General features: G+C 40.4%; 3 protein-coding genes across 3 annotated transcripts in view; all 3 read left to right on the forward strand.

Annotated features, from left to right (window-relative positions):
• The first annotated feature begins 2,263 nt into the window (after positions 1-2,263).
• dctn3 (dynactin 3 (p22)) lies at positions 2,264-4,847 on the forward strand. The gene is made up of 7 exons (XM_030784755.1): positions 2,264-2,362; positions 2,806-2,890; positions 3,051-3,137; positions 3,264-3,347; positions 3,508-3,566; positions 4,017-4,076; positions 4,413-4,847. The coding sequence occupies exons 1-7, from the start codon at positions 2,264-2,266 to the stop codon at positions 4,497-4,499; spliced, it is 561 nt and encodes a 186-aa protein (XP_030640615.1). The 3' UTR covers positions 4,500-4,847.
• A 1,616-nt stretch (positions 4,848-6,463) lies between these two features.
• On the forward strand, positions 6,464-14,431 carry ttk (ttk protein kinase). Its single transcript, XM_030785339.1, has 24 exons — positions 6,464-6,554; positions 6,665-6,887; positions 7,038-7,144; positions 7,297-7,440; positions 7,527-7,644; positions 7,825-7,906; positions 8,253-8,359; positions 8,476-8,572; positions 8,780-8,888; positions 9,139-9,361; positions 9,694-9,800; positions 10,099-10,242; positions 10,345-10,496; positions 10,854-10,996; positions 11,090-11,219; positions 11,377-11,469; positions 11,626-11,783; positions 12,016-12,167; positions 12,308-12,432; positions 12,526-12,600; positions 13,201-13,377; positions 13,490-13,586; positions 14,036-14,124; positions 14,354-14,431. Exons 1-24 carry the CDS (start codon positions 6,464-6,466, stop codon positions 14,429-14,431), a joined length of 3,021 nt encoding a protein of 1,006 aa, XP_030641199.1.
• A 718-nt stretch (positions 14,432-15,149) lies between these two features.
• bckdhb (branched chain keto acid dehydrogenase E1 subunit beta) overlaps positions 15,150-18,036 on the forward strand; it is a 42,584-nt gene continuing 39,697 nt past the window's right edge. Inside the window, exons 1-3 of the mRNA XM_030784771.1 lie at positions 15,150-15,345; positions 15,948-16,025; positions 17,065-17,133. Coding sequence (XP_030640631.1) covers positions 15,150-15,345; positions 15,948-16,025; positions 17,065-17,133 — 343 coding nt within the window. The remainder of the gene's footprint in view (positions 15,346-15,947; positions 16,026-17,064; positions 17,134-18,036) is intronic.

The raw sequence follows: 18,036 nt of genomic DNA on the forward strand, positions 1-18,036 counted from the left end.
TTCTGAAACGAGACATTAAATTGAATAAAGTCGCAGTGAAATACTATTAAACGCCACTTTATGCGGACATAATACATAAAACCCAATAATCTGGATATTCCTGTGGCCAAAGGACTACCCCGATGCTATAGCATGTAATGACAGCCCTCATGCACCGCACACCAGTGCGCATGAATCCTTTCAGTTTTAACAGCATGACCTGCCCACAACGAAGACGCAGCTTCTAAATACTCACGCCCTAATCCCGTTCCGTTGAAACATCTGACTCAAACATTTTAGTGGGGGCTGTTACCAAACACACAGATCCTGTCGTGAACCCGAGAGCAATTAACGGGAGCAAATCGGGCCTACAAAAAAAAGGGCTGTGGACAGCACAGGTGGCATGTGGTTGCAGGATTCCGGCCTTAGCGTACCGCATTGATGCTTTCATACCGGTGAAAATGTTTTAGGTTGCTCAGGGATTTAAACGTCGCATAAAGCTACGTGTCGGTTATCTTTTTAGGTTTTACATGTGTTATTTTACGATATTGGTACTTTGTTAAAGAACAACAATGGCGAAATTGCTAATCTCTGTGAGAGGTTAGAGTCCCGTCCTATAGCCCAAAGCAGGCAAAACCACAGTCACCCCCACAATAGCTCTGGGTGCGTTTGTAAAAATGCGCCAGTATTTCACTACACATATAAATCACGGAATCACATTCTTTGCATCTGATCCTGATCTGACAAATTAAACAGTCCCGAGGCAAAAATGATGTACAACTAAGGCCAACAAATAAAAATCCGAAACGGCGTAAAATGTGCGTAGCATCCAATCCAATTTCATTAGCAGGAGTGGACACAACAAAAGCGTATTTCCATCGTGATGTTAATGATATCAATAAAAAGCGCAGAACAGCATGATAAATGAATACATCCACATCCAAATGATATCAGCATTTGTGATTTTCTGCAAATATTACAGTATTTTCTGTGACAGTATTCTTACCGTTTCGAGATTAAAATCCTTTTATATTGACATTCGTCCGGTACAAGGTCAATGCGATACAACACGTCCGCTTTAATAGAGGCCGTAGACTTTGCTGACGAAAGATATTACTATTGTTCATAAGAATAATTCGTTTAGACGACAGTATTTAACCATTTACATTGAGGGCATCCTAGACAGTTATCCCTTCCACTGCGCTCGTTGCGGCTCTCGTGTCTGTCGAGTCAAGACGAGAGCGCAGGATGACTGCGCATGCGGATACACTAAAGTATTTTCTGGAGATTCAAATAAGCAGAGTAAATGGTCTTTTGCCCTGGTAATTTTACGCTATTATGTCTGTTGCTCCACTTACAAGAAAATCTTGCTTTGTTTTCAGATTGAGGGACAATATACCCTCTTGTTTTCTCCTTGGTCGCGCTGTTGTCTCGAGCACTTAATGAAGCATGGCATTCTTTAAAGTCTGACTGAATACACTCTACAAAACGGTAGGGTTCAAGTCACAAAATTATATAACTACCCTATTACTTTAGGAGGTTGTGCTTTTTGATATATCCACTCGAATTCAGCAGTGGTTTAAGAAGAGGACCCGGTGCTGCTGAACAAATTTACAGGGTCTTATGTTTACTACAAACATTTTTGTCCCTCAAGCTTATCTGATGCTTTTACATGTCTTCTGTGTCAAAATGAAAAATGAATTGAAGATAACTCTTTGAGAGGTCTGGAGTTATGCACACCCCTTCTCCATGCAGGAGGTCAGAAGAAATGTTACAAAAGTGACACCAGTCACACCATAGTTTAACTTTTCTTTATTTTCTTAACTCCTGTAATAAGTGTGTTTCACTGGTTAAGCTATCAATATTGGATGAATAGAAAAATCCACTCCTGTTCATCTGAGTTGTCCAGTCGTTGAGTAACGTATTGCAGCAGTTATTAAATCAGTAATTACAAATGGTTTTACAGAACATAATACATCTCACTTAGACAGGCATGCCAAGAAAGGACTAACTACTCCTAGTACCGCCCCATCGCGGTACACGTAATATCAATAGAGTCAGCCTGGGTCACAGTCCCAGACACACACACATACACACGGTAATTGTTCTTCAGATTATTTGTAAACTGTTAGTAGGTAATAAATAAATAAATCGTACGTAATGAATGTGAGCAGAGTCCACAACGCAAACGAATATCAGCGCTTTTATTTTGATAGGGCGAAGACTAACGTGTGGCGCTTACATTGTATGACATTTCCGGTTTTTCATGCAACAAACAGACAAGATGGATGGAGTAAACCAGGTAGACAGTTTGGACGCTCGTCTTCAAGTCCTCGAACAGCGCGTTTATGGTGAAAAGGGGAACCGGAATAAATCGGCGAAGGTATTGTTAGTCAAGCTTTTCGGCAATTTTAGAAGCTGCAGAGTAGAATACTAATTTGACAGTTCGCATTGTGCTGTCTTCAAGGGTGGTTTTCCGCAAGCTAGCTACAACCGGCTAGTGGTTTAACAACAAAGAGGTCTTCGCTAGCTATTATCTGTCTGATTTATAAGTCACCATCTGTTTCACCTTCAGTTCTGTGGTTATTACTTCACTGCCCTGACGTTAAGTGAATATAACTGGCCAGTCTGTGCGCCTTAACGTCTACTCGAAATGAGATGACATAACGGGTGTGGCTTAGGGATGGTTATCACCATCGCTGTCAAATCAAATGTGTTGAGTTTTCTCATGCTTTGATAACAAAACGAAAATATAGATACGTCGTGCCCGAAATAATAGTTAGCATGACCATGACTAAAGTACTTCTTACTTCCTTTCTCTGTCAGTGTGCCGAAACGCTTGCGAAGATCAACGCGACGCTTGCAAATACGGCCAACAAGAGGGAACGTGTTAAGATTCTCCACAAGAAGAGTGAGAACAGCCACACGTTTATTGGCCTTCATGAATAAAAATAAAATAATATGAAATAAAATACAACAAAATAAAAACATCCGTAGATAGTGCTTCTTTGATAGTGCAAAAGCTATTTTGCATGTTCCTCATGGGTCTGTCTGTTGTTTTTTCATTTTAGTTGAAGATTTGTTGAGGTACTTGGATCCTCAGTTCACTGATTACATCGCTGTTCCTGATGCTATGAAACTGGAACTCGTATTAGCAGGTTCTTTCCCCATCCTTTATATGAATACTACTGCCTATCTATGATTTAGTAAATTGTACATTTCTAATTAATCCGTTGATAGGGCCTAGTACACGTTATGCTTACTCAGTTTCTTAATGCCTACAGAGGAGGAATTCCTGCGTTCTCAGGCCGGATTACTCGAGCAGGTGCATAACCTGCAGCCTCTCCTAGATAGCAACCACATCAAAGGTAAGATCAGTTAGATGAAACAAAGTCACAAATTTGTTTTTAGCATATCCAAGGTTACATCGATTCATTGGTTTCTAAGGATGCCTTAAGTCTGTGTTGCTCCCACTTCAGTCTTATCACTGTATGTCCTACTTGTTTCAATGCCGTCTCCACTATACAGCTGTTCCAGAACTTGCTACCAAACTCCAGCGTTTGTCACAAATTCACATAAACCAAGAGGTAAGACACAACTGTTTTTTTCCCCCCACTTTAGTACAGTTTTATTTGATAACTGAAACTCAAGACACATAATGAATGGACTGACACTTAAAGAGTTAGACTTTGACAAACTTTATTTTCACTGTAAATAAACATTAATATCCTCTGTGTTGTGCATTTGAGTAATAGGTGACAATGATTTCTGTCCAGTAGTATGAGTTGGTCATGGAAAAGTTTAATTTTGCCCTTCTGACATTCCATTGGATGTCTGTAAGAGCAAGTGCATGTTTAACGCAGTCCTGATGTGATATAAACAGGAGCACCGGTTTCCTTAGAGCACAGGTTTCCTTAGAGGCAGAGCCGCAGCTACGGAGTCTGGCCTGCTGCCGTAATGCCTATGATCGTTAGGCCGGGTACACGACAGCGTTTCTCCATATAAGCAACTGTAACAGCTCTGTTTACATTCCACAGGACCAAAATGAAGAGCTGTCTGCCGAGGTCAGGAAGCTCTTTGAGGAATACAACAAGTTGGTATCCTTTTTTGTGGCACAGGACAAACTCTCGTCTGTTTAACCTTAAAGAGTTAGTGCTACTAAGTCAAATTACACTTAATCAGTCCCCTGTATGGAAGTTCTTCTCTGTATTTAACCCATTTAATTCTAACTGCTCGGGAGTGGCGGGCCGTGACTGTACAGCGCCCGGGGAGGAGGACTCTGAGGATTCATGATGAGAAAAGAGATTTTATATTCATATTCAGTGGTTTTGTCATGTGGTGCTCATGAGATCCATTTCAACCATAACTCTTCCTCAGCAAATGTAACTCGTCTAATGTTGAAAGAGATCACGATTCCTTGACCCCCGTTCCAGATGTTCCTTTTGTCTAAACAGTTCGCCCAGTGGGACGAGACCATCCGGAGATTGGAAGGACCAAAACAAGAACAGAAAGCAGAGTAGTGATTTAATTCCAGGAATCTGCTTAATGTCCCTCATGCGTGTCTCTTTTTTTCACGTATTGTTTTTCCTTGGCTGAAGCAACTAAAATGAATAAACACTACCAAAATAAGTATTCCTGATGAAAATTGCAAATCCATTTATCCAAAAAAAAAAAAAAAAAACGCATTCTTTTTTTCCTGCAGTGTACTGTTTATTTAAAACGATTAATTGATTCCTCGGGTTATATGAGATACATAGGAAATGTGTGTAGTGCATGCTTTGCAATAGGTATCTTCTTTTTTTTAAACATCTTAGTAATATTTAAAATACAAATGTTAACAGTTGTTGACAAACAGTGAAAATAGTATGTAACTCATAAATAAATCTGAAAAACAAAAACAAAAAAAAATGTTTGTTGAGTTTTGTATGTAGTGTGTGCATATGCCGTTCTTGTATGATAATTATATACTCTGATATGTGAGCATTGACACATCACTAAACAACAATTTTTAAGTCATTAAATGAGCTGGCATTAAGAAGTGGACCTTCTGAGGTAGTCAGACACTGAATGATTACTGTGTGAGAAGAAAACATATGTCCATGAGTGTAAATGTTGTACTAATTGCATATAACTGTAGTTGTTTTTGTTTTCTTTTTTTCCTTTCTACATACATTTTAAAAGAGTAGACTGAGATTTGACCAACTATTACCTGATATCAGTTTAGCCTACGGTGTCATTGCAGCGAAGGACTGCGGGTGCAACTTTCAGCTCCTTTCAAACAGTTTATCTCAGCTTATTAAAGGGGAAAAACCGAAAAACTGTTGATTGTTAGGAAATGAGCTATGTGCACAGCTTGGGCAAAGAATCACTAATGATCTACATGATGTTCCACTTTACTAATTGAAGCCAGACTGACCGTTGGCGAGAACTTCAAACCCATATGTGCCACGAATTAAACCCCGCGACTCTGCCTACAACCGATGTGAAGGTTAATTTGACAGACTTTTCAGCTGTGGTTGCGCATTTTCAGTTAACCTAGACGAGAATGCCGCCACTGGTTACATTTCGCCCGATACAAAAACTGCTAAATATAATAACAAGAATGTCACTGTCTTACATCGGCAGCAGCAGAGCTCAGAGACTGTGATGACTATTATTTTCAAGGAGTAACGTGGGTGGTGCCTGTGGGGTCCTATGACCTGCCCCTGCTGTTGCTCTGGGCTGCGTTCCTGAAAGGTCATGTGATTTGGGGCGGAGCTCGCGAGCAAGAACTGGCCAATGACATTGGGAATTCACAGGAAGTGGCAAATTTGAAACTTTTTTTGGAATAAACAGATTGTTGGGGATTTTTCCGGTTTACAGTCCTAACTCAACATTTTATCCTTTCTGTAGCTAAAACATTGGAATAACCTCTATCCATCGGTAAGGTTTTTTTTCTCTCGATCTTAACAGCTCTAACTTTGTGTATCTGTTTTGATCGAATTGTTTTTAGATGCGACTCAAGCTGTTGAGCTAATGCAGCGATTTCACGGCACAATAGCCATCTTTTGCTAGTGTTAGCTGTCCATTTTTCTGCCATTTGATTTGTAAAAGATCTTAACACATACCTTCAGACACAGTCAATCCAAAAGTCATCCAGAAAGCGCCACGAACCAGTCAGGTTTGCAAATCTAATGTTAACGTCTCAGTGGTGTCAGCAGAATTTTATATATTTTGTTACCGACAAAATATCAGCTATTTTGAATGCATGTTATGTTACTACTGTCTTTAGTTACATACTACAAGGTCTTTGGGGCACAATCGTCTGGTGTAGTCGTCATAAATCGTTCAGAGTGTCGGCGACGTTCATGAAGTGTTAAATCAACTGATATCCTTGTTACGATGTAATATTATGTGCTACGGTATTGCCTATTATTGAAGTCCATTGAATAATGTTTATGATATCGGTGTAGAAGAGTGTTCTGACGTGGGTCTTGTTACAGAGATGGAGGAGGACGAGCAGCACACGCAGAGACAGTTGCAGATGGCAATGCTGTGTCAAAAACTGGAGAAGATCAAAAAATACTACAATGACGGTGATTACTTTGCTCCTTACGCGATTAAAAGCAATTGTAAAATGACAGCAGAGAGAAACGATGAAAATGCGTGCCAATGTGGCCTAACTCGTTTCTCTGTTCTCATTCAGATGACACAGACAACATCAATCAGATCATCAGTCAGAATTCCCCTGACACATGCCTGACGTATTTGACCAACCTAGAGAAGAAGGGCAATCCTCAAACAGACGTCAGCCTCCTCACTAAACTGATTGACTGCTACACACGGATTTTTTCCAACATGCCACTGGGGAAATACTGTCAAAATGTGAGCTATGCAAGGATGCTGGTCAGATTCGCCGAACTTAAAGCGTGAGTGAATAATTGCGTTTTGAAAGTATGTCATGGTGGTTACCTGATAACAAATGAAAGAATAATTCTCTGTAGCTTAATCTTGTTTGGAACTTTTAAAAAATGCAGAAAAAGCAAATGTTTATGTGAACCTGTTCTTTATTTCCACAGTATCCAAGATGTCAATGAAGCACAGGACGGTTTTAACGTAGCGAGATCTCACTGTAAAGATTTTGCCTTTGTCCACATTGCTCATGCTCAGTTTGAGCTTTTACAAGGTTAGTATCTCAAAATGTTCTTTTTCATAATTACATTGTATGGCTGTACCACTATATAATACCATATGATGTTTCTGTCTGTGATTGCACTGCAAAGGTGTCACTTGTTTTTATTTTTAATTGTCTGTCTTTCTGTAACGTTCCATCATCAGGAAATGTGAAGAAAAGCACTTGGATTCTTCAGAAAGCTTTCGAGTTGGATGCTAAACCCACAGAGGATCTCGAGACAGCTGTGCAGAATTTAAAAATGGGAAGATCACAACTCCTCTCCCATGAAGATAAAGAGAACATGGCAGGTTAGTTTGCAATCAGATTTGGGAGCGCAGATGTCCTCATTTGTTGATTTTTCTCACCTTTGTAACTTTTGAAACGTTTGTTTCAGTACCCGAGTGTCCTGAGAATGCCCAGGAGTCTGTGAAAAGTGGTTTAGAGTTTAAAAAAGTCTCCAGGGTGTCGGATGGAACAGAGGATTTGCAGCTTGGCAGTGTGTTTGGCTCATGGTAAGTAAGAAGATTGGGCTTCATACTGCATGATTACCTTAGCATGACAAATAGTATGGATCAGTACGGATTTTTTTTCCCCTAAATACACAATGGTCAAGTCATTCCTGGCTGTTTGCTGAAGTCACATATTCTGAGGGGTGTTGTTCAGCTACTTGTTTCTGTTTTCTTTAACCTCAGCATGGAGACGAGACGCAGTTCCCTTGACGACCATGTGCCAAATTGGAGGACTGGGTCGCAAGTCAAAAGAACTGTTGCCATGGTAATTCGACAGTCTTTCCAATTACACCAACCGAGCAAAACAAAGCCTGTTACAACTTTTGGCTCTCCATTATGAAATTTTGCAGCACTTTTGCAAATAGACCAGAATAGTGGCCGTGTTTTGTGACTGATCATACAGAGCATGTGCAGTTGTGTCTTGTGCACACTGCTGTGTACAGACAGCTCCCAGTGTTTGTTGCACTGTACAAATAAACAGCTGTTACTTTTAATTGTTCTATTGTTACCATGGTATTATAGCATCGGTAAACCTATAGCTAGATATTAGTATTTTCTATCACTTTGTTTGACTACTCTGACACCCCCCCTACCCGGCTCTCGCTCTGAAGCCAGGAAGAGTCCCCATGGTGCCCCTCTTCATCCCTGAAAATGAGAATTGCGACATGGGCCCGGTCCAGAAGCAAGACGCTGCCAACCCTGTTGGCTCTCTGTCAAGGTGAACACAAGTCAAATTCATAAATACTTAATTAAAAAATGACATACGAGTTATTTTTGTTTTCTATTCTTTTTTTTTTAAATTTGGCCAAGTCTAAACGGCGTTTTACTTTTCAGGCAAACGTCTGGATCCAGTGTTGGTACCATGTTTCCACTGTCCTCAGCAAAGAAAGGCAACGGGGATGGAGACTCCTACAACCTGTTAAATCTAAAGGTACAGTTATGAAATCTGTATTTCTGGTCAGAAGAATAAAAGGTATTAACGAAACAGGGAAATGAGGTGAATCTCCATTCATTAGTCTGTTCCCATCTTTCTCAACTTTTTTTTTTTTCATTTTACATCATTCCTTTCATTATATTGTTTTAAAACAATCATTATTTGATGAGGATCATTCTTTTTCATTATGGTATGTTTGCCTAGCCTCCTACTGTCAGCCCAGAGCCGCGCCCATGGGAAGACATTGGAACAGTGGACTCCACCACCACTCTCCTGCACAGACCAGACAAGAGAGAAACCACTAGGATGGAAGGTACTGCGTCTCTAACTAATCGCTCTTCTAAACGTTTTACTCTAAACGTTTAAACATATTTCCAAATTTCAACAACAACAGCATGGCATAAAGGTCAGATCCATAAATCTCAGTGACAGTTCTGAATCAATAAACTTCGCAGACAATTTTCTCTGAAGGACTAGTCTCGCTCGGCTCTGCGGGTGCTCTCTATGGACCGTACTTTTTTTTTTTTTTTTTTAAATAATTTTTTCTCGGCTGCGTGTCCTAGATACCACCGACAGTATCAAACAGATTGTTGGTTTAACCTCACCGGAGTCCTGCCTCGCGTATCTGAGGAGCCTGGAGAGGAGCGGAGACCCTCGCTCCGACAGGGCCTTACTCTCCAAACTGCTAGACTGTTACTCCAGAGTCTTCACCAAACTTCCTCTTGGAAAGCACAGCAAGAATGAGAGCTACGCCAGAATGCTGGTCAGATACGCTGAGCTGAAAGGGTGAGTGAGTTAAGAGTTTATCTGGCAGTTTTGAGACTTTGTTGATTTTTTTTTAACCTTTCAGCATAGTAAGGTTTTTCCATTCCTTTATTCGGATAAATTGCTCAACTGTCATACCTAAACTTAAAAAAAAAATTTGTTGAAGGTTTTTTTTGGTTTTCTTTTTGTTTTGTTTTTGCGGCTGAAGACCGGGTTTCAGTGTCAAAACCAGTCCATGTGGAACAAATGTTCTCTTGCCTCTGCTGCTTTCTCTAGCCGATCTGATCTTTCTCTGCCAAGAAACCGTCAGCGACGGTGAATTGTTTTTTTTGTTTTTTGTTCTTTTCCCGCAGCATTGAAGATCCGGACGACGCTCAAGATAACTTCATCATCGCCAGGTCCAACAGCAAGGCCTTCGCCTTCGTCCATGTCGCACATGCTCAGTTTGAGCTTTCTCAGGGTAACATTCTGCATTTTTTTTTTTCTTTTCTTTTCTTTCTTTTTTTTTTTTAGCAATTTGTATAAAGCAACACAAGATTTAATTGTAAGTGAAGTAGTTAAATTGAGTCCTCGTCTCTGAAGTTACGTTTTTTTTTTTTATTCGCATTTGAATAATGTTAGCTTTTGCACTTACGGAAAATGATTAAAGCTTGTCAGTGCGCGTTAAATCTTGTCGTTGTTCTTTATGATGCAAATGATCTATACTAACATTAGACAGTTCATTTGAATTGTTTAAAATTTTTATTATATTCTAACAGGCAATGTTAAGAAAAGTGCGTTGATACTCCAGAAGGCCCTAGGATCAAATGCCAGACCCACTGAAATGCTCCAAACAGCAATGAAGAACTTGAAAGCTGGAAAATCTCAGCTGCTCCCCCCAGAGGATAAAGAAAACACTGCAGGTCAGTCTCTTTCCCTAAATAGTGTTAACATGTCTCTCCCTTCAGTTTTAAAATGATCAAACAACATGAAATGTTAAGTTCTAAAGGATGTTTCCTTTACAGACACAATAATTTCTGATTATGAGGGAAAGAAGCAGGAAGAAGAGAATGCTCTGAGGGTTTCGACCAATCAGAGCCAGCAGAAATCTGCCTCTAAGGAGCCTTCATCTGATTGGAAGATTCCTGCACTCATCAACAGATTTGTGTCTCCAGAGGTCTGGGCACATTATTATCTCTTAATTACTTTTCTGGGGTTTTTTTTGTTTTTTTTTTTAGCACAAATAAGACAAACGTAGTCCTGAAAATTAGTATAAGACTCACGTGTATTCTACTGCTTACAGTCAGTGTGTGTTTTCAGAATTCATTATACAAATGCTGTTCATGTCTTTTGATCTATTCTCAGTAGTTGTGTCTGACTTGTGTTTTTTTTTCTTCTAGACTAGACTCTTTCTATTTTTTCTTTTTCTTTTTTTTTTTTTTTTTCATTGGAAGATTAAATTTTAACTCAGACAGAAGGTGTGTTCATGTGTGTTTGGATTGTCCTTAATCATATTTTGGGGCTCTCCCTACAGGAGAAAAGACCTCCTCCAGAACCCATGCCCACTCCAAGGTTTCTGGATTCACTTCCCACGCCGTCTGCCGCGTTACCGTCCCGGGTCCATCCCACAGTGTCCTGTGAGACCCCCAAGTACAAAGAGCCCTTCAGCAGCAACAGGTGAGTTTCAGTCGATCCTTCTCTTTATTTTCCCGTCTTCTCTAAACCTGTTTTCGTTCGTAACTCTGTCCCTGTCTCTTCCTCATCGCGCAGCTACGCTACTCCCGTGGTGAGGCAGAAACCTGCGTCTGTGGCTGCTCCAACCACAGCCCAGAGAATCAGTCAGGCTCCACTGCCATGTACCCCTCAGAACCAAGTCTCCTTCATCCACCAGACTCCTCAGGTGAAAAAAAAAACATCATCCTTATCAGTTCAATGACACAAAACTTTAATCATTTATTTACTTATTTATTTAAATTCAAAATCAGTGTATGAAACTGAAGTAGACTGACTGTGATAATAACGATTATGGGTTTTTGTTTTTGTTTTTTTTCATTCAGGAATCTGTCACTGCCCTCTCCAACGAATCCATCACTATAAAGGGCAAACAGTTCTTCATCTTGAAGATGATTGGCAGAGGTGGCTCCAGCAAAGTAAGACGGGGCTAAAAGCTAGAACAACTCGGTTCTTCTTTCATCCTGTTCATGAAACTTGCAGATAAAGTGCAGTTATAGTACCACTGTATCGTTAGATGCCGCTCTGCACTAGCGCAAACGCGTTTCTGACGATGGACGTTGATGCAATTGCAGGTCTATCAGGTGTTGGACCATAAGAAACAGCTGTACGCTGTGAAGTACGTGAACTTGGAGGAGGCAGATGCTCAGACGGTTGAGAGCTACAAGAACGAGATAGAACATCTCAATCACCTGCAGCAGTACAGCGACCAAATCATCAAACTCTACGACTAGTGAGTGTGTCCTTTCGTTTACTCCCCAACGTACTCACTATATACGATTAAATCAAGGCGAACCCAAGCCGAACATGACTCCGAGGGAGAGCAAATGGAGCAAGAACTACTGTAAAATTGTGTCTTTTTCATTAGACTTTGCTGATATTACCAGTATGTCGTTTTTTTTTTCTTTCTTGGTCACGTATGAGGTTTAACATGGTTCTGTGTTGCATGTGTGTGGTGATTGCAGCGAGATTACAAACACCTACATTTACATGTTGATGGAGTGTGGTAACCTGGACCTCAATACCTGGCTACGCAAACGGAGGGCGGTCAACCCCCTGGAGAGGAAATTTTACTGGCGGAACATGCTGGAGGCTGTCCAGACCATTCACAAACATGGTATTTTTATTTTTCTAGCATCACGTTCACTAAATTCTTTCTAGAGAAAAAAAAAAAAAAAACACTACAGAAGAACTACAGAGAAACTTTTTTTGTGTCGCTGTTTTCTAATCGTGTTGTTTTGTCTGGTCTTTTTAAAGGAATTGTCCACAGTGACTTGAAGCCAGCTAATTTTGTGATAGTGAACGCTTCACTGAAACTAATTGACTTTGGCATTGCCAACCGTATTCAGCCAGACATGACAAGCATTATGAAAGATTCCCAGGTAAAAACGTGATTCTTATTTTTATAAAATGGAGCTCTTACATGTTGGAAGTTGTCATATGTGGATTACTAACCCGAAATTTCACCGTCTCAGGTTGGAACACTAAACTACATGCCACCAGAAGCCATTAAAGACACATCCTCTAAGGCGGGAAACCCTAGGTCAAAGGTGAGATGAGTTCGAAATACCATTGTGTCACACCGTGTGTGATTTTAAGATTAACCAAAGCAAATTCTGCCTGGTACGCTGCACACACAATTGAGCCATCTCATAATCTCATAATCCTACAGCACAGTTTGTTTTTACAACTGTTGTTGCTATTTATGTCACATATTGTCATTTTGTGTAGAACCTAATGATACTTACATGTACAGTGATATGCTTACACTGTCTGTGGACAATTGATTGGCTATGATAATAGCTGAGCTTATTTTATGTTGGTTGAGTAGTGGAGAAGAGGTGTCAAAGGTAAAGGGGTTGCTTCTAAAACAGAGAATTAGGTTCCACTGCAATCCAGAACACAATACAATGTAGTTCCCAATATCAAGGCGTATTTTTCTTTTCTAATACTAACATATCAAACAAAAGTCAATTCTCAAAATAGAAAGAGTGCAGAACTGTAGTCTAAACTATGAAATTTTTGCGTTTTTGTCTTTAGTTGTAGCTTCCCCTGCGCAATAGTGAATGGTGATAACGGAGTAGACCCATAAAACTTTTTCCACTTCAAAGAGATTTACATCCGCATCTACATGTCTTGTCTCCACACAGATCAGTCCTAAAGGTGATGTCTGGTCCCTCGGGTGTATCCTGTACTGCATGACATACGGGAAAACCCCGTTCCAGAACATCACCAACCAGATCACGAAGCTTCACGCAATCATTGATCCCTCCCACGAAATCGAATTTCCCGACATCATGGAGAAAGACCTGCTGGATGTGCTGAAGGTGGGTTACGTAGCTCATTTGTGTTAAGCTGCGTTTAAGTAACGTCACTGCAGCTGCATTTACATTCTTTTTTTTTCCTTCAATCTCCATTCTTTTTGCTTTAATCACGCAGAGGTGTTTGGTTCGGAATCCAAAGGAGCGAATTTCCATCGCAGAACTACTGGAGCATCCGTATCTCCAGCTGCAGCCTCAGCCTCCTCCTGAACCAGGTACACACACACACACACACACACACTCTCACACACACACACACACACACACTCGACGGCATATCACACACTCCCTCACACGCACGCAACGACATGTCACACACACCTCCACACACACACAACGACATGTCACACACTCCCACAGACACACGACAACATATCACACACTCTCACACACACACTCGACGGCATATCACACACTCCCACACACACTCAATGACATGTTAGAGCTTTTCAGTGACAGAGGTTTACACATAGCAAAGGAGCACATTTGTTACACTAATGGTGCCAAATATGTAGGGTGAAGTCACAATGATTTACAGTCATCCTTTCATTTGAATTCACCAACAAGGACTTCACACACACACAGACACACACACACAAAAACAAATTTAAATGCCAAGAGAACCTTAGGTGGAGTTTTGCCTCATCCTTTTCTCCTTTTTTAGTGGTGACATCCAACAATAATGACCTAAAGAGGATCCTCAATGAGCTCGCTGCTCTACAGTCTCCAAACAGCATCGCAAGAGCTGCAAGTGTGAGTCTCTTTCCTGTCCTCTGAGAGTCAACAAAAAAATACAATATAAAGTAGATGCTGAATCATGAATCGACAATATAACATTTTTAGATTTGGCAAACACCTCCATTCAAAGCTGACTGACAGGGATATGTCATCTTTGAACTGGACATGTGATAAACCGGCAAACTCTTAGCAAAACCGTTTTGATTTAACTTTTAGTATTCTTAATTTATCTTCTCCTTTTCAGAACCTGGCAAAAATGTGTAACAGTGGGAGGAAACTGGACGTCTCTGAGTGTGTGAAGACACCTAGCCAGCCTTCCTAAAACTTTGTGTATATTACTTTGAGATTAGTTTATGTTAAGGCACTTGAGGAACCGATGGCCTGTTTATGGCATGGATTTCTTAGGGGGACTGCAGATGCTGTGATGCTCTCCTCACTCCTCCTCCTCCTCCTCGCATTGAACATAGCAGCTTCCAGACCATGTCTGTCTCTGAGCCCCGGAGTAACGTGGCTTCTCAAACATTTCCAACACTTTGTTCTTCTTAGAGAGAGAGAACTACAAACCTGTGTATTAGTCACTTGGACTCCCTTAGTGTCTCAAGAACTGTTGGAGATTCGTTTATTTTCAGGATTTTTTCTTTTTCTTTTTTTTTTATTGTATGTCGACTTTTGATGTTGTATGTTTCGATTTCGTGCTGTTTCACAACAAAGCGTAAAATGAAAGTTCGAATAAACTTACCTGTGAAGGTAACAGAGATTTCTCATGTCCTTATTCATTTATTTATTTATTTATTGGTTGTTTTGGTGTGTGATGAAAAATGGGAATCGCGTCTCCTACACTTCAAAGTAAAATTCAAACGTTCAAATTACTCTGCCCTATCCACAACAATAAATTTCGTTTAGAGATACATACACGTATTTGGGAAAGACCTAGATAGAGACGGTTTATCGAAAGCCGCCCACCTTTACGACCAATCAGATCAGTATCCATTGATGTTTTGATGACGTAGGTTTCCTCTTCCTGGTTAGTCACATCAGCAATGGCGGCGGCTGCAAGACTCCTGCTAAAGAGTGTTAGCTCAAAGGCTACCCTCACCGGTGTGAATGGTAGCGTGCACAATAGTTTTGGGATAGCGCTTCTTAAATTATCCCCGAACTGCACCGTCACGCCGAAAACACAAAAAAGACATGCAGCGCATTTCACCTATCAGCCTGACCCCGTACCAACTAACTATGGTAAACGTCCTTGTTTCACACTTCGCAGCCACTCTCACCTTATCTGCAAAACGTTAACTTTGATTGCTCCTCGAGGGGTTTAACAACGTTGTCTGATTCTCTGAGTTTGCCGGCTGCAACGCTTCTCTTGCTGCTTTGAAAGCCATTGTTTTGATTCTCTATTTTGTACTTCATTGTAACTAGTCAACAAGTTCACCGATAGCGAATGAGCTGTGTTTCAGGTGAGCGACAGTTCACCGCTAAGGTTGCTTACTTGCAGCTGCGCGAGTCCATGTTGTGCACCGGGCAGATTTGTAAATTTATGACCGCCTTCTGTTTCAGATTAATCGGTTTCTTTCTCACACCATCACTTAAAGGATAACATGTGGTCCCCATTGTGCATGTTCCCGATAGGGGGTGCGTGCCTAAAAAAAACATTACAAATTGATTTCGTGTTATCTCGGTATCATTCATTTCGTGAAAATAGCCTGTACTACTGTAAAACAGCGTGTCTGGGCAGAAGGATCTGGAAGACTCCAGAAACGAGCATCTCTAAAACCGAATCACTGCTGTTTACCCCCCTGGTTTCTTTTATTTCATATCAACATGCTTAACCCCTGCAGGTCCTACTCAGAAGATGAACTTATTCCAATCAGTTACAAGTGCCTTGGACAACACCCTTGCCAGTGACCCCACTGCAGGTATTTCCAGATTATTCTGTGTAATTCATTGTCTCAGTGTGTTTTCTTTCATCTTTTCTTTCAACCTGTCACCATGCACATTACAAACTCTGTCATTAATCACTGGGGAAAGACAATGAAAGTTAGTTTAAAAGACCAAACCTGCTCACAAATGCCCCCCCCCCCCCCCCCCCCCCCCCCCCAGTGTATAGAGTCAGCTGGAGTAACTTTCTTAAGGTGTCCACTTGCTTTACCTATCTGTGCGAGGGTAGATGTCGTAGTGGGATGAGTGGCGATCAAAATGTAAAATATTTGTAGGATTACAAAGAAAAAAAAAGAATTTGCTAGGTAATTAACGCTAGATTTCTGTCAGTATGATTGGACATATAGGCTATTTTTTGTTTTTTTTAATGGACAGTGTTGTTGTTAGTAGCAGTTAGAGTCAGTCACATTGCTTCATCTACATTCACCTCTCCGTCATGTGGTAAATCAGATTTGACTGTAGTGGTACATTCTGCATGTGGGTCATTTGGTATTGTCAGGACTGAGAGTGTAATGCTCTAAACAACTAATGAAAATACTTATTACGTACCTTGGCATATTAAATTGGTGCGGCTGGGAGAAAGATGTGCCTTAGCTTGTGACAGTGCACATTAGCTACATAGACAGGTAAGCTCCATATTGATGTATTGTTGTACAAACAGTACTGGAAGAAGTGATGATTGGCATGGCTGCATCCGGGTTACACCTAATGACTGGAGCAAGAGATTACGAGGCATACAGCTGTGGATTTGACTAAATCAAGCACATTTTGCAGCTGTCTCAACTGAAGCAGTCTGATATTTTTCAGAGGGGAAAGAAACACACCCTGTCATTTTTCTGAGACAGGTGTCATTTGGTGTTTAGCCTTTTGCAGCACCCTGAGGGATGTCCTTGAAAGCGTGCGCCCAGATACATACATGTGTGAATTACTGAAGACACTTTCAGTTCTGCACAGACACAGAACGCAAAGAATAGAATTATGTCACAATAATAATTTTTTTTCTTGTTTGTCCTTCAGTCATTTTTGGGGAAGACGTTGCCTTTGGTGGAGTATTCCGATGCACAGTTGGTCTCAGAGACAAATATGGTAAGTTTTTTTTTTTTGGTCATTGTTGTTATTTTTTTAATGTGATTATGAAGTAACTTGGAAATGCAGTTCTTGATAAGACACTGAAAGCAATATTGTTTCAGTCGTAGATTTACCCTGATCAAACACCAGGTGGCAGTATACTTACATTTGTAAGCAATATGTACCTGGCTTCCATGGCCATGGAACAGTTGATTTCATTTGATTAGTACGTTTCTATTTTAATAACCGCAGACTGATGAAGTATCCTCAGGAGCTGCCAGACCATGGCCCTAGTGTAACTAGTGATTCTTTGAATTATAAAGTTTCCCTTTGTATGTCATACTCCTCCTGAGAAGATGAAATAAAGCATATCACAAGTTGAAGTGAGAAATTTGTCCCTGTGGATGTCAGAGGTTTCGTGTTATTTCTGGAGCCCAATTAGACAGCGTTGCTTCTGGTGAACATCCTTGTAACACTCATTAAACTAAAAGTTCTCGCCACTTTCTAATTTCATGTTTGTTATGTAATAATTTTCTGTTAAGAGAAAGGGCACACATTTGAATCTTATTTTGTTTGAAGTCTCCTGAGGTCCGAGGTTGGTGGGTTGGTTTGTTTGTTGGTTATTACTTTGTGTTTTTCCACAGTTGGACCACCAAAAATTTTATCATCACCGTAGTGAGAGAAGCCAAATCTGTCTCTTAAATTTAGCCTTGCACTTTTCAGTACTTTTGGTGTTTAAATTTGGTGGCTATATTTGGTTCATCTAATGACCATTTCTTTTATAAAATCTTGCACCACATCCACTACTGAATATCATCTGCAATAACTCCAATGTGTGAATTCTGAAAAACTGTAATGACAACCATGAAAAAATATATTATGTTTTATGAAACGTACTAAATTTAAGTTTCAGTGACCTTG

The sequence above is a fragment of the Chanos chanos genome, chromosome 9, assembly GCF_902362185.1.
Source record: "Chanos chanos chromosome 9, fChaCha1.1, whole genome shotgun sequence".
Lineage (NCBI taxonomy): Eukaryota > Metazoa > Chordata > Actinopteri > Gonorynchiformes > Chanidae > Chanos > Chanos chanos.

Excerpts from the sequence above, each read along its gene's own strand:
- dctn3 (XM_030784755.1), top strand. The coding sequence starts at position 2,264 with ATGGATGGAGTAAACCAGGTAGACAGTTTGGACGCTCGTCTTCAAGTC. Across the intron at positions 2,891-3,050 it reads TAAGATTCTCCACAAGAAGA|TTGAAGATTTGTTGAGGTAC; the intron begins GTGAGAACAGCC and ends TTTTCATTTTAG. Across the intron at positions 3,138-3,263 it reads ACTGGAACTCGTATTAGCAG|AGGAGGAATTCCTGCGTTCT; the intron begins GTTCTTTCCCCA and ends TAATGCCTACAG.
- ttk (XM_030785339.1), top strand. The coding sequence starts at position 6,464 with ATGGAGGAGGACGAGCAGCACACGCAGAGACAGTTGCAGATGGCAATG. Across the intron at positions 12,433-12,525 it reads GCATTATGAAAGATTCCCAG|GTTGGAACACTAAACTACAT; the intron begins GTAAAAACGTGA and ends TCACCGTCTCAG. Across the intron at positions 14,125-14,353 it reads GCATCGCAAGAGCTGCAAGT|AACCTGGCAAAAATGTGTAA; the intron begins GTGAGTCTCTTT and ends TCTCCTTTTCAG.